Source organism: Thunnus thynnus, chromosome 17, assembly GCF_963924715.1.
Source record: "Thunnus thynnus chromosome 17, fThuThy2.1, whole genome shotgun sequence".
Taxonomy (NCBI): Eukaryota; Metazoa; Chordata; class Actinopteri; order Scombriformes; family Scombridae; genus Thunnus; species Thunnus thynnus.
Genome location: NC_089533.1, coordinates 16605836 through 16622882, shown reverse-complemented (window position 1 = coordinate 16622882; position 17047 = coordinate 16605836). Strand labels below are relative to the sequence as shown.

At 41.2% G+C, this 17047-nt stretch overlaps 1 protein-coding gene across 2 annotated transcripts in view; it reads right to left on the bottom strand.

Annotated features, from left to right (window-relative positions):
• The window catches only part of LOC137168703 (septin-9-like), a 68298-nt gene extending 53912 nt beyond the window's left edge, over positions 1 to 14386 (bottom strand). The window contains exons 1-2 of one of the 2 annotated variants that reach the window (XM_067571470.1): positions 14072 to 14386; positions 3952 to 4014 (exon numbers count right to left, since the gene is read on the bottom strand). In XM_067571470.1, coding sequence (XP_067427571.1) covers positions 3952 to 4014; positions 14072 to 14093 — 85 coding nt within the window. In that variant the 5' untranslated portion in view covers positions 14094 to 14386. Of the gene's footprint in view, positions 1 to 237; positions 374 to 3951; positions 4015 to 14071 lie in introns of those variants that run through there. The other variant, XM_067571473.1, reaches the window with a different exon arrangement.
• Positions 14387 to 17047: the final 2661 nt, after the last annotated feature.

Sequence of the window (17047 nt, the reverse complement as noted above, 5' to 3'; positions counted from 1 at the left end):
GCTACACAAACCCTGCAGAGCTCCCAGCTCCAGCTCCAAACCCCAAAGAAAACATGCAGTCAGCAAACAGGACAGAATGAGAGAGTGGAAAATACCATAGAGGGGAAAATAGAGGCAGGCTCTTACAGTAAAGACACTCGATCACTGTAAAATAGCTGATTGAAGAGCCTTAAACTACAATCTCTTTTCCATTCAGAGGAGAAGCGTGTGCTCATCTGGGCTGAGAGTTTGTCTTACCTGAGAATTTGTCCCCCTCCATAACCAGATCACTCCCTCCACAGCCACATGTAGTGTCTGCTCTTTGACTCCACTCTCTCTCTCTCTCTCTCTCTCTCTCTCTCTCTCTCTCTCTCTCTCTCTCTCTCTCTCCCTCCCTCCCTCTCTCTCCCTGTCTTTTTTTGGACTTCCCTTTCTCTCGTCCCTCTCTCCCTCCCTCCCTCCCTCTGTTCCTCTTCCTCCTCTTCTTACTCTCTCTTTCCTTTTGGGCTCTCTGTTCTCCCCCCCTCCCTCCCCCCCCCCCCCCCCACCCCCCCGGTTTGATTCCTTCAGTGTGTTTTGCTAATGAATTCAGAATTACGACATCCCCCATGTGCTGATCATATGTTGTATTCTCCACTCTCTCTTTCTCTTCCCTTCTGTTTCCAACTCTTTCTTCTGATCAGACCAAAAGACTGAAGCAGCATTGTATCTTGAAAATAGAAACCATTAGCTGCGCCATGTGACATGGACAGGCTCCTGCAGACTAAAATAACCCGTTGGACTTGAAAACTCTTCTGTCAGCTACTTATAATGTTCCTTGTGTGCGTGTGCTGTAGCCTTGATTCATTTGATACCGATGGCAATTTTGTCAAGCTGGTGTGAAAGACATTGCCTAAAATACATCCAGACCTCTTCGTGATGAATTGGATACAGTTCTGCCTCTGTGAACGTGTGGAGGGATGATAGCCTGTTAAAATAATACTGATGTGCAAAAACAACACGGGACGGAAGCAAGGGAGGAACTTTATCAAAACACACTTCCCAAAAATATTTCCGAGGGCCAACAATTAATACAGGAGAGCCGGTATGCTTGGCGGCACTGGTGAGGGAACACTGGAGACGCAGAGAACTACTGAATGTGTGTGCAGATTAGTAAAACCCTCGCTCTAAATGTGCATGGTGTCGACCCGTCTCTTTGTTCAGGAAACTCAGATGACCTCTGACCTTTGGAGCGTCCCTCACACTGCGCCGGGAGGTCAGAGGTCACATGGCAAGCGTCTGAGCTCTGATGGAGAGATCAAACACACTCAGACATGTCAGTCTGCTGTCTTGTGCAACACACAAACGCCTCCAGTGACTTTGCGTATTGCATGCTGAGCTGAGTGCACTATGTATTTGCACATTCACACTCGCATTTAGTGTGTATTTCAATGTATGTGTGCTTGTTTTTATTTATATATCTGTCTCCAGTCATATCTTTATTGATTCTTTAATTAAAGCCACCTGTCTGATTTTGAGCTAATGGGTGATGAAATAAGGAAAATCTGCACTTTGGTGGCCCCAAATGGCCAAAATATGTAATGTCCTGCAAGTTAGCAGAGCACACAGTTTAAAAACCCAGGAGGTGTAGGGAATTTTTAGTTTTGCAGCCCAGGCAGTCTGTGATGCTTCATACCAAATCATACAATTCACTCCCTCCTGTAACTTTCAGTTAATAATTTTGTTGCTCGTTTGCTTTGCTAGTTTGTCATTTTGAAGCAAAGAGGATAATGAATAGCATGAAGTAAATATAAATACAGATTGCTGAATCCTCATTAGTAGCTATAACAAAAGTAATAATTCTAATATTATTTCAACACATCATTGTGTGTGTGTGTGTTTGTGTGTGTGCACGTGCGTGCCTGTGTGTATGTGTGTGTGTGTGTGTGTGTGTGTGTGTGTGTGTGTGTGTGTGTGTGTATGCAGGATCTGCTGACTCCCAGATGGGAATTATCCGCACACAGATCAACAATAGGGACAGTGTTGGATAGACCTGTGTTTGTGTGTGTGTGTGTGTACATGCGTTGAGGTTACAGTACAGCATCCTCCCAAACACCCGCCTGCCGGCTCGTAAATCTGCCCTGTTGGCAGATGTTTTGTATGGGGCATCTGCCATCGAATGCCAATGCACATTCCCACTCACCCACACACCCACACACACACACACACACACACACACAAACACACACACACGCCCTGTGGCGACTGCATCATCGTCAGGGAGGTCTGCTGACAAGCAGGGCCTTATCCGCAGCCTTAAGCATTTCCCAGCGACCTGTGTGTGTGTATGCGCTTATGCATATCAGCATCTGTGTGTGTGTTACTGTCTTTCAGCATGCTTTTGTGTGTGTCCGTGTGTCTGTGTATCTGTCTGTCACTCTGGTTCACAGCTAGTAAAACACAGTGGCTCAAGAACTCAGGGTGCTCTGATACTCAAAAATTAAATGTGCAAAAAACTTATAAACACTTAAGCAATGTAAATATATTGCTAAAGTACGAAGTGCGAAGTACAATAACAATAAAACTTTGAATGAGCTTAACAACAAACAAATCAACCTACAAGTGAGCACTGACTGAGTATAAGAACTAGATGTCAAATCCAATGGACTTTTCTTTTTGGGGTTTTTAGTTTACACAAAGGGATAAACAGCCAAAACTTTGAGTGAGCAGCATTGAAAACAAGGGAGCAAAGGGAGCATTACTGCTCATTTGAAAACAACAACTTAATTTCAATTTAATGAGTCCTCAAAACACTGACATTACGCTCATGTTGCTGACCTCGTTTAGTCATTTGTTCCCCACAGAAGTGTACATTTACTGGCACAAACAATTATACTCTCTAGACTGTCATCTGTGTTGACACGCATATACCTATACCCAGGAACACAAGCAACCACCATGCGCTGTCAAAATGTGTATTCTGTCTCATTGCATGTCAACTGTCTTTGGGGTGAATACCACAGACACAACACACAGTCCCTCACATGGCATGTTTGTGCCTTCACATACAGTCTACAATCTATGTGTGTAAGCCGAGTGTGTGCGTGTGTGTGTGTGTGTGTGTATGTCCGTGCTTCAGCCCCCCTCCTCTCTCCCTCTTCTCTTTGTGCTGATGCTGCAGAAAAGTTTGCTCTTCCCACTGGGAGAAGATGCCTCAGTGGTGAGACTCAGCCACATCTTCAGCCTGCGTGCCAATACTGTGCAATAGCTATGAGCACACACACAGGCACACACACACACACACACACACACAGACACACACACACACACATAGATGCACATACATGTTCCCATCCACTTGTTTTTATGCACATTTTGCAATTGCAAGAAAACCCTTAGTGGAAACATCAGAAAACACAGGAAATGTGATATAAATAATGAATATATTGCAAAAATGTTCTTATGCTTGGCTATCAATGATACTGTAGTAGACACAGCATTGATGACGCAGACACACACACACACACACACAAAAACACAGACACATTCACACAGAAAAAAGCACTAGCACCAAGATGCAGGTGTCTTTCATTCTTAATAAGACACTTTTTCATCCATCTGTCTCTAATTTTATCTTTACGACCAACTCTGCAATATGCTGTTTACCTGCTATCAGTTGTTATCTGAACTGGAAACACTACCTCCTCTGCCCTCAGCATTACCACATCCGTCTCAACGTCAATGACACTGACTTATGTAACACTTCATAGGAACAGTGACTAATTAAATAGAAGCTGGTGAAGGCACTGCATGACTTTGTCAATGTCCTACTTTGGGTGGAAGATAGAAACAAAGACATGTATCAAAGTCTTATAGATACAGTGAATGGATGGGCTAAATATATGTATGTACTACAGTATATATAAATGTAAAGATAAATGGACAGATGTACTGTACGTACAGATGAAAATTACAAGGGCACAGTCTACTTACTGGGACTGGTGATGCCAGATCCCTCTCTTTCTGTCCTCCTCAGTCGAGCGCTGGACGATCTTGCTGTAAATGGGGACAAACAGAGGGACAAATGAGTAAAATCTCCTGAAAAGTCAAGAAAAATTAAACTGCAATCAGCAAACGTAGCTTTAAATGACACATTCAAGTGCATTCAAATAGCCCTTGAGCAACACCTGCTGCCAATTCAGAGTTGGATAGGAGTATCAGCTAAATCCTAACAATGCAACATATCATGTACAAGCACCAAGTGGAAAATAGTTACTTCACATTCTCCTTGACTCCATAGAATAATCTACAGTTTACATTTGGAAAAACAAAGTCAACCGATGTTAGAAAGATCGCTATCATTGGCTGACCATGAAGAAACTGACATTTGGCTATAGAGGGAAAACCTTGTTTTTCTAAACTTCATTTGTGGTTTGTTTCTATTTTTATGATTGTGTGAATGATACAGAAATAGCTCAAACCAAACTTGCAAGTAGAACAAACTGCATGAAGTATCATGGTAATAAAACTGAATGGCGCAGTGTGACAACTATGCTTTTTGTTTTGCTTTCACATCAGTACAGTCAAACTGTGCTGACGGAGAACCCTTCAGGTAATGATACATTTGTCGAAGGGGAAACTCTGAGAGAAAAAACAAGGCAGAGACAAGGAAACATTAATAAGTACTAGCAGGTAAGTTAAAACAACAACTGTAAGCACTAATCACAGTGACAGCCAACCTGAAAGTGTAAAACTATTTGAACTCTGAATGAAAAATGTTGAGAACAAGCTCAGGTTATCTTGTAATATTGATTGCTCTCTTCAAAGGAGTGACAATTTGCAGAAACAACTGACAGTAACTCACACTATTTTGTTGTCAGTTACCTGATATTGCTATAGTTACACACAAGTGACCTGGTCAGGGTTCAGCCAGGTATTACATGACACCAGCAGGGGATTGCTCCTTCCTCTTGGCTGATGGTCTACTCTACTCCCTGAAACTGTGGTGGAATGCTCCGGGAAATCTCTCATTGATTGTCTGTAGAGTGTGTGTGTGTGCGTCTGTCTGTGTGTGAATATGTGCATTCAGTTCTGCTGAATCATCAGACATTGCACGCGGAGGGAGGGGGGTGACTAAACAGGGAAACAAATGTTGTGTCTATTCAGATGGGTAATTCAGCTCCATAAGGAAAATGGCGTCTATTTTCAGTATTAATTAAAGTATCAATGCTATACTGTAATAGTTACAGCCAAGACTAAAAGTGCTATCCTTGATGTTTGTTTTTGAATCATGTGTGTAATGTATTTTATGTAAATATGTACTATTGAATAAATTCAATCAATCAATCAAACTAACCATAACTCTGGTGAGAGATCTTAATCTAAAAATCAGTCTACTATTGTAAACATCTACGCACTACTTCTATTTTCTCAATAATAGTACTTGATAAAACAATGAAGTGATTCACTTTGTGGTAGCTGTTCCTGGAACAGGTGTAAAGCAGGATAACAACATTTTTCTCAACAACAACACACCCTACCAATCAACCACACACACACACACACACACACACATTCTTCTTCTTTCTCCACTTCCCCCGTCCTCTCTTCCTCTCCTACGTCTACCCACTCGGTGCTGTACAGATGATGTAAGTTCATTCGGTGGCTGGTGAGTCAGCTGTCCCTTATTGTTTTTAAGGTTGTTAGAAGTACTTCCTACCACAAATCAGTGTTCGACATGACATTCATTTTCTGTAAATAATGTCAGTAGGCACGGCGGTCGTCTGCCTGTGTTGTCACTGGTTTCAACACAAAGACGGGTGGTCAGAAGGAATGGGAGTGAATGTCTCAGTGTATGACTGGCGGATGTGAATAAAGCCTCTGTAATGTGTCTGTGTGTGTGTGTAAGTAAGAGAGAGAGACACACTGGACGGTGAAAGTTTACTGAACTACTGTAAGTGATGATGAAATATGCGGCCTTTCGGTAAATTTAGCAACACATTCCCTGTAATACCTCCCTGTGTATTATAAAACATAACAGCTTGCTTTTCACCAAATATATTACAAATATTGGCGTTATACATAAATATTGACTTCATAATGTGCATCACACATTAAATCAAAACATGCATCGATGTGTATTTAAGCATTAGCTCATTTCTTCTTCCCTGGTCCAAACACACACACAAACACCCCTCTGCAGGGTTTGCAGGAGGAAAGACCGTTAATAAAACACAAAGTGGCAGAAGTGGCTGGATGTTTTGATAAGTGGAGAAACTCGTTATTTTGAATTTATGTCATGCAAAGATAAGAATATAATTATAAAATGAACACTCAGCACAGTTGTGCCAAGGTCAGAATAACCTGTTCACAGCACCAAACTAAACAAAGCACCTTGTCAAAGCACTGAAACAGAAAACATGTCATGTCAAAGTAATAGAAAAAGTCCCTCTCTTGTTGAGAATGTCTGAACTCTTAAAATCAACCATATGGGCAGCAAATAAAACTGATTAAACAGTAACACTTCATTTTAAGTCCCTCTTTTCAGTATTTATAAGCAGTATATAAACGTGGTTTATAACACACTATAATGCTGCAAGCAGATAGAGGATGTTTATTAATGTACAGCATTTGTCAGTTGTAACTTCTCCTTTGAAGACATATTTTATATGATCATGACTGTTTTACTATACTGTCATTCATTACCCATTTACGTACCAGCATCTGGTTATGGATGGCCAGTGGAGGAAGTATCTGAAGAGTATATCTGCTAACAACTATAGTACATTATAGTGTGCTAAAAACCTAATTGTTCATATGCTTAGTAGGGGGACTTACTGTAAGGTGAATTAAAGACACTTGTGCTATGTAGTATCAGTTTCTGTCTGACTACCTCTTGAAAGTAATGTAAAAGTAATGAGTAATGTAATTATTTCTTACTAGGTCATTTTGAGTCACTTCCTGAGTAGGGCAGCATGTATCATAAAACAGGAGGTTTTTTTGGTTTCTTTAGTTACTGTATTCTGTAATTTGTGTTCTATACTGTACACAAAACATTTATGCACATCTGCAAATCTGGGAGCGGGAGCCCTCCTCTGTTGTTCTTCCTGAGGTTTCTTCCATTTTTCCCCCTGTTAAAGGTTTTTTTTTTTTTTAAGGGAGTTTTTCCTTCTTCGAATGAGAGTCTAAGAACAGAGGATGTTGTATTGCTGTACAGACTGTAAAGCCCCCTGAGGCAAATTTGTGATTTGTGACATTGGGCTTTACAAATAAAATGGACTTGACTTGACTAGTTAGCTCTGACTCCAAATTCTTCCATCAAAGTTAATAGAAAGTGTTTTATAGTAAATGTTAATCTAGAGTTGATGTAAATGTCAGTGACAGAGCTGCTTCTGGCTTCAGAGAGGAAGTTGAGACTGTTTAAATCACTAACTGGGAGTTCAGACTGTCAAGGGTATTAAAGTAACTGCCACGAGCTATGAACACCTTTAGTCTATTATGTGAGTGTGTGTGTGTTCATATATATGTTTGTTTCAGAGGTTTAAGTGTATGCACAATGACAGAACTAATAAGAGCCAGCCAAGTCTATCAAGCCTTGCAGCCAAAAAGCATGTCTGTACCTATTTACTCTTCCTGCTGGGAATACAGTCTGTTTGGTGTGTGTGTGTGTGTTCACCTCACCTCTACAGAGAGGTGAGGTGAACACACACACGCACACCACACATGCCCTTGCAGCACAAAGTGGTTCAAACAGACCAAGCAAAGTTTACCATTGCAACAAAGTAGCGCACCACAGAATCTGTAACAACACCACATAGTTGTGTTGATAAGATGATATTTGGTATTGAAGTGATATAATTCAACATTGACAGTAGCTGTTTGAGGGCAAAGTACTGACACACATAAAGCAAATATGCATTAGCCAATCGCAGTGAGCTTGGACACAAACTAAAAGAGTGACACCTGCAAAGTTAAACTGTATGTTGGCACAAAGGTTTGTGTGTGTGTGTATGTGTGTGTCTGTGGCTGCACTCACCTGCTCAGTCTTGCCTTGGGCCACAGGAACACACACACACACACACACACACACAGATACACACACAGAGCATATCGCTCCTTCAACACTATGATCCATGTCTCTTTTCCCTTCAAGGGGTTTGTAATCTTCTGAGGTCATATTTACCTTATGACACTGCTATGTGCAATAGAGGTCATTGCACACACATGATACATGAAAAGAATGGAAACAGTGTTTATGCTTATGGGAAAAAAACTACTTTGAGCAATGCTGCAAGTCATATTATGGACCTGAGTAAATGAATGGCTGCTTGTGTATTTGCTGTGGGCCTCAACTGATTGATGTCAATTGCAGTGCTTGGTGGAGCTAAGTGTGTGTATGTGTGTGTGTGTGTGTAACATGACCAGTCAAGTGCATGGCTATGCCTGGACAAACATGTCAACTGATTAGTTATTGGTCTCAGATGACTAGAGAAGGTAAACAGAAGGGAGAGGGGTGCAACACTTAAACGTACTTGAGACACAAGAGCAATCACACACACACACATGAATGAAGGCTTGCGAACAGACAGGCACACATATATGGGCGGAGTGATTTACAGAACACACACTATAATGCATTCTCTATCTCTTTCGAACACCCAACTACCTGAGATTCTTGTGTTTGAAAAAGGAGGCTGCTCTGTCCTAATGTGAACAGGAGAACAGAGGAGGCGAAGGATCCGTCCACTTCAACTTCTTTCATTCTTCCACTCTTATTTGCTGTGCCTCATCTCCTTCCATCCTTCCCTTTAGGGCTAGGTGGTGTTTCAATTAAAACATTAATCAGTTGTGACGCAGAAAGTTACAACATTGTGATGTGAGAGGTGTGTTTTTTAACCTTATTAATAGGTGCAGCTGTCTTCTCATTCTGCACACAGACATAGGGCTGTCACTGAAAACTATTTTTACCTTTACTGGTTAACTGACCTAAAGTCAGATACCACTCTAACTTGCCTTTTCGGTGCATTTATAAAAAGTTGTTGTGTAAGCTTTGTTAGCCACAGACTGAACAGAATGTAATGTATTTCTATGTCATTTTTTTCTACGGTATTGAATTCAATACATTGGCCAAAACAGACATTCTTGTCTGGTTGTTTTATCCAGAAACAATTTCTCAATTGATTTTCCAGCAATTTCACTATATTACGATATTGTAATATAAAATTTCATACACAGTGAGAATTATATCAATGTCATCCACCCCTACTGGCTGGTTGTGACTACCCTCTACTGGAATTTTGAGGTGCGCAACCGTATTTTATCAATGTCTGCTCCACATGAAGCTCCAATGTATGCTGACAAATTATATAGAAATCTATAAAAATTCATCATTATATCATGGAAAGTCATTAGAAATCTACAGCAGTATGCTTAAGATTGAAACTTAAAATTCAGGTGTAACAACAACTGTGAGTTTAGGGGCATAAAAAAACACATTTTCCAAGTTCTAATTACATGTCCTTGTGTTCATTGCTCATTTATTCCTTGTTATATGTTAAAATCTGCAAAAAAAATCACCTTTTTTGAATATCAAAATCCTTACAGTCCTCCACAGCTCCTTTTCTCTCTACATACCCCCTTGTATTTGTAAAACTACGCCCACTTTTGTGCAATCCAGTCAAATCTGAAGGGTCCCTCTCATAACTATACCCTGCCTACATATTCCATTTCACTCAGAAATATGTCACATTACAGAAGATGAAGAGGCTCTAACGTCACCGTTTCACTATGACTTTATTTTTTATCTAGTTAAGGTATTTATCACATATTGCAAGATTTAGGCAAAATCAGGATGTGGTGAGGCTCAATCCCTCCTCTGTCTCTCGGCTCACTCATCTGTTCCATTGTGTTTTTATGGCCCTCATTACACATGTTAAGGGTATGCTGGAAACACAGCATTTCACAACTCTGCCTGTGAAAGAGCCGGGAGCGGATGGAGAGACAGAGAGTCAGTAAAAAAAAAAAAAAGAAAGAAAGAAAACAAGACAGGCTGAATGGCCAGACAACCATTTTTCAAGATTGTTTTTACAGCCCAGATAAGACCTTTACCTGGATGCATTCTTAATGAGTACAGACCACACCAACCGCACACACACAACAACTGGCTCATAGTCATGGAAACCTGACCCTGAACTGCACTCCTCCCAAATGAATAGCCGTTGTTCTGGCGCCAAAGGAATAAACTGGCAACACCTCTTCCTACCTCTGCACTTTCAACACAAACGTATTCCTCACTCACCACACTCACTGAAGACCAGCACCGCTTTGCCAAACACACAGTCACCTTTCTGCACTCTTCACAATGCATACACAAGCCCACATCATCTAAAGGGTTAGACAGGATACCAGGGCAGTCAATAAAACAATACTGGTGTGGCAGATAAGGATCGGCCTTCCTCCTTGCGAGGCTGTTAAAACACCATGGAGTCAGTTAAATAGTCCATAGAGCTTTATGGGTTGAAACCTCCCCCAGGAAACATGTAGTTACTGTATGTCACAGGTGAATAACTGAATGAGTACTTGTATGTATGTGCATGTTCAGAAATGTGTGAGAGAGAGATAGCGAGAAAGAGATGAACCAAGATTTTTAAGGGTATTAGCATCTGTGTGTTTACAGGGATTTCCATGTTTGCATAAAGGACATAAGACAATGAAACTAATGACCTCATTCCACTAAAGCAGAGTGCATAGTGTGAGCAATAGATGATATTAAAAATACTGTGCGTCAACGTAATAAAATATATGATTATTGCTCGTATCTAATCACTTTTGCAATACTGTTCCTGAACTATCATGTGTAATAAATAATCAAATTGAAAATAAAATTACGCCAAAAAGTACGCCACCATCTGTTAAGTTCAGCCAGTGGTGATAATGCTCATCCAACTTCCAGGTATTTATAATGTTGTAAACAGTGGTTGCCTTGGATACTTCTTTTCTATAAATGACATGCAGAGTCTGTATACAGACAACAGCAAGGCTCATTTGCAGCTAACAAGCATGATCTTGCTACTTCAGAAGGGCTATCTCCACTCAAATACGCTTTCTGAGCAGATATGAATCACTTACACTTAAACTGAGCGCTAGTTGCAATAAAATATTTATTCATGTCACGACAGGACAAGGTTGTTCCTGCCAAACAGTGGAGCTGCTAAAATCTCATGTTTGGGTTTTATGACTTACAGAAAACAGTATGCAACAGGGATTTTTTGCTTCTTATGGACTGATTTCCTTCTAGATTAGTGGTGAAATATGTGTAATCAAATCTGTATGTTAATCAAACAATGGCAACTTAAAAATTTGAAGTATTTTAATGAATACCGCTATTTGAAATGCCCAAAATAATGTCTGCCTTTGCATGCACTTCATCATTCTAATACCCACATCTAAATGTCAGTGCACATGTTCCACCACACATCATAACCTCCCATTATCTTTTTACAGGCTCTCTCTTGGCCTCAGGCATACAATACAGTACAGGCAGTCTGTTGTATCAATTGACACCCCCAGCAGCAGACGCAGCAGCAGCAGCAGCAGCAGCAGCAGCCAGCATCACAGAGCTGCATTCTTGGCTGCAGATAATAAACACAGAGCAGAGTGGACACTTCAGAGCAGGCTCCACGCGGCTGAGAGGGGAGGACCATACACAGCAGAGACAAGACATAGACTGTAGGTCTCCAGTGCTCAGGGGAGTATTCCAGATATATAAGATATATCAGTGTAGTGTTGTACAACGTGGTGAAGTTATGGATATGTTTATATAAGCCTTGTCTATCTCCAAAGGAAGGCATGTTAGGCAACTGGCCAAATTAATCAAATAAATTCAAAACCAGTTGTGACAAACATTTAGGAAGGGGAATACTACTTCATAAAATACACATTTTGGTATGTAAAGTATAAAGTAATGTCCCAAACTCAAACCTGTAGCTCTATTAACACCACTATTTTAGATCATACCAACCAGAGCACTGTATGTGCATGTCCACGTGTTCTAATACCTTATTAGTCCATTATTCACAGGCTTCTAGGAAGCCAAATTGAGGGTTAGGCCATCCTCGGCATGCTCTGCTAGATGACAGGGCAAATATGTCTCAACACAGTTTATAGCTCGGCTTTCAAGTTACCATCTAACAATAGCTTTAGGCTCCGAATCAAAGCCTTGCTGACTCTCCAGTATAAACAGGCTAAAAACCGTAATGCGGCGCAGAGTGAGGCATTTTTCACACAGGTACAAGTAGTGGAATTAGGTGTGTATGTGTGTGTTCTGAGTAGGACATAAAAGGAGGACATACCAGGAGGAGTGTACTTGGAAAATAATGACTCTTGTGTGTGTGTGTGTGTGTTTGTGTGTGTGTGTGTGTTGGAGTGGGCTGTTATTCATACAGGTTACTCATTGATCCAGACGACTTGAGGGAGTGGTGTACAAGGCAGGGATTGGCTCCATGAGTAGGGCTCAGCAGAGAGGGGTTGCATGAGTGAACACAGACACACATACATGCTGAGACCCCCCCCTCCACACACACACACACACACATCTCTGATGCTTGTCTAAACACCTCTACGCATTAGAGAGGAGTGCCTTTGACAAAACACACACACCTACACATCAAACTACACACACACACTTTGTTATTAAGACTATTCCCCGAGTGGAGCTCTGACAAAGAATGTGACAGCTCCACACACGGAGAGGGAGAACACACACACACACACACACATACACACACACACACACACACACACACACAGGAGGAGGTAAGGTGGCATGACTCAACATGCGTTTGGCTCCGATGGAAAACCGTTGGCCGCTCCACCGCACAAAGACTCTGGAAAGAAGAGCCGGGAAAGCATTCCGCGGGATAGGGTTGTGTACACTGGACTGAGCTGGAGCTTATAGAGGGAGAAAGAGGGGGGAGGAGGGCAAAGAGGATCAGAAGAAGATGGAAGTGAGAGTAAGCAGTGCTGCAAAAAAGGGGGTCATGGGAAAGAGATGAAGGGGGAAGGAAGAGGGAGAGTTGGAGGAGATGAGAGATAAATGAAAGAGAAAAGATGAGATAAAGGGATGTCTCAAGTATCAATGAGGGCGTACACAATTAGTGATGGTTTGATTGTGAGTGACAAGACAGCCCTAGTGGTTAGTAAGACTATCATTCAACATAAAAATCATTGGTTCAACCCTCAAAGCACTCATAGTGTCTTTGAGCAGGCAGCCAGTATACCACCAGTCTTCCAGAGAGTTCTGCTGAGCTGTGAGCTGTCTCATTCCCACTCATCATAACCTCCACATCTTATAAGACAGCTGATATTTCACAATAACCACAATCAGATCCAGCCGGCACTAAAGTAAACTGAAGCATGTAAGTACATTGAGCTTATGTAGATTTGATGCAGATGCATAACTGGAGTCATTCTTCAGGGTATTAGTGGGTAGGAGTGAATGAACTGCTTCATAAAACTGCCAATCCAAACAGATTAAAAGGCTAACTGTGTTATGATTGTAAACTGTAATATTTTGCTGTTTCTGCTCCACCAACTGTAAATGAATCCTGCACAACATGTGTGAACTGCTTTCTGTGTTTTAGTGTCACTCAAGAGGAAAACAACATCAGCAGGCCACAAGTGGTGCATTTAACTGTCTGCTTTGTTACATTCCTCAGAGGTTAAAAAACTCACTTTTTCCCTGACGGCTTTTATGAATCAGAGCTCAGCTTTCTGCGCCACCTTTCTGTCATGATGTCATATATGTGTAAGGCTACACTCAGAGATCAACTGACCTCTGAGATCCTGTGTGGGCCTTTTGCAATGAAGAGCAGTTTAATCTGTCAGTGTTGATGCTGTTAAACATTTACATGAATTTGTGCCAATTCCTTCTCATTCTCTTCCTCCCCCTCTCTCTCTGTCACACACACACACACACACACACACACACACACACACACAAAAAACACACACACACTTTACAAGTTAGATGCCTACTGCCTTTTCCTATAATCAGGCTGCAACTTGCTGATTATATATTTTAAGATGACACATTATCTAAATGGAGCACGCTTACCTGAAAATGAAGATTTCTTCATTATTGTAGATATTTCCTCTCCTGGTCGTTACGTGGTGAAGTTGATGAATTGCTCCGGTCCCTCTCTGTGTGTTAAGGGAGTGTTTGCATCCGTAACTTTTCCAGGTTGTTTCTTCCTGCGCGCTCCTCTCTCTGTCTCTGTCTCTGTCTCTGTCTTTCCTTCTCTGCAACTCCTGTGCGCTTCAGTCTCCAAAATCACCTGGGCGCAGGTAATTTCACTCACTTATTGAACTTCCCTAAACTTCTCCCAGTATTTATTTCCACCGCGAACCACTTGGAGAGACAGTCTGTTTGGAATGGATACAATCACACCTGCGCTCCTGACGCACGCCCAGTCCAGGAGCGGGAGTGGTTTACTGTAACTGTGGGGCTTTCACAAAGCCTATCAAACATCTGAGGTGGAATAAAGGCAGCTATCTTTATAGATAATATTTACTGCAGGGGTTGTGATTTGAAGCGAACTAACTGAAGCAAATTAATGAATGGGACAGCTTAGCAATCGTGAATTTTAACAATGGCCAGGTCTGGTATGTTGCGCAATATTTCTGTTGCGCACATGCTCCTGCGAATTATAGCTGTCATCTTAAAGATTATCATTAATTCAAATGAACAAATAGAAGATAACTCTAATCCCTTTCTTTGTGTGCATATGACTGCAATAATTTATCAAGAAGCTTTTTCATTCACCCACACACCACCATATGTGAAGTATGTGGGCAGGCTTGAGTGTGTGTGTGTGTGTGTGTGTGTGTGTGTGTGTGTGTGTGTGTGTGTGTGTGTGGGTTTGGGTGGGGGAGTTGGGGCACAATATGTTGTGCCTATAAAGCTTAGGGCTGGGTGGGGCAACAGTGTTGAGTTAGCCCACATCTATTGAAATAAATAAATGTTCAGCTGTGCCCACAGCCTTTGACCTTTTTAAATTCCACTTGTCAAACTGTGGCAACCTGCTTCATGTTCATATAAGACCTGAATTCACCTCCTGCAGTTCTGAGCTGCAGAGACCTCTTGTGGCTGCTGCCTGTTGTCATCCTCTTCCTCTCAGCACTCTGCTTTCTGCTCTGCTCACAAATAGCTCAACAACAGATTTGACACAGCGGATGTATATCACCTGACATGTTTGAGGGCCGCTGTCCAGCATATGACACAGTAATTGATACAAAGCTCACTGAAAGCATGTTGAGATTTGTCCCACAAGATAATTCATGGGTGTCATGAGAGGACATGGATGTGTTCTCCTCTAAAATGTTAACATGGACAACCAATTTTATGAGTGTCACTCCAATTTTAGTGTTCAGGCTAAAGTTGCATCTATTCTGCAACCCTAACACTAATCCTAACCCCGATTGTCAAATTTCACCAAAGCCATCTTTCAAAGTCACCCAGTATAAATCAGATTTGATCAGTTAATTAGTTAATTAAAACAAACTTGCCAGTGTTTCTTGAAGACTGACAGGATGTTGACAATTTTAGAGAAACACATTATATATGCAGTATGAGCATGCAAATATTTTACTGTTTAGTGCTATACTTGGCTTCCCACGTATAGACATTTAAAGAGGTTTGCAAGGGAAGTGGCACAAAAACTGAAGTGATTCATCTCTTTTCTGAGAATTAGATAAACATATGTCTTGTGAGGGGATGTGAGACGGATCGAGTGGTTTTTGCTTGCTGTAGACAGCTGACACAGCTGACACAGCTGACACAGCTCTGTTAAGCTGAGAAGCGGTGGCTGTAAGTTTCCTGAACACCTCTGTGGACAAAAGAACACACTCTGAAGCCATTTCAAGTCATTTCAAATTGTTGGATAAGCATCAAAACAGTATGCTATAAAAAAAAAAAAACATACATGAATAAGAAAATTAGAATCATCAGGCCACTTTTAAGGACCTTAAATTCAAGGCTCACGGTAGGTCACTGCACTAAAATAGACCATCCTTAATCAGTTTCCTTTGTGTTCCACCTCAAATGTGGAATGAAGTGTATCACAACATCAGGAGATCTGCCTGCCAACAGCAGCCAGAAACCTCACCAGGCCGTACTGCAAAAATGAGAAAATGTCCAATGACTGCTGATTCAGAGGCCCAGTGGCTCTGTGTACCAGATGTATCGAACATGGTTGGCTGTAAGAAGCGACTATATAATGATCTAACTGTAGGATTAAAAAGTTATCTGAGGAATGCTGAGTAAAACATTAAACCCAAAAAAATCTGAAACATGGCTTCAGTTATCCAGCTAACTAAACTGTTATGTTGTGAGACAGGCCAGACTGCTATTAACATTTATAATCAATAATTTTGTGTTATTGTTTCCATTTTGCATTGCTATTAACGCAAAAACAGTCCAATCCAAGCCAATAAAAGTTTATAGTGTGTTTCTTTTCCCCATCATATGCACCATATCAGTAATATTACAGAGCTGCTGCTCACCCACCATAATAACACAAAATGATGAATCTGTGGTCTGACATGGTGACAGATCTCTGTAGCAGAATCCAAGACATTTGTAGCATTCATGTTAATGTTCAACTGAGACTCTTTGACCCATATTCACTACAGCTTTATAGGAAGGAGAACATATGCTGCATCAGTGCCATCAAAATATCCGGAAACCGCACTATTAACTAACCTTTCACACATATCATAATGTTATATAAATGAACAAATGAATTTGATCATTGAGCCACATATGTGCACATCATGATTTGAACCAAGCCATAACACTGACACAAGACCTTTTATTATTATTTATCTATTTTAAGATCCTTTGAAAGGTTGTGTAGACTTTGTATAAGGAGGCTTGCCATTCAGAACAGCTGCTGTAACTGCTACAAGATGTGGATATCAGCAGCAGCAGCAGCAGCAGCAGCAGCAGCAGCTGCAAGTCAGGCATGTAAGTAAGAGGAAAGAAATATTCAGTGAACACTAAACTCCACTTGGTTTTCAGGGGAAAGAAGTG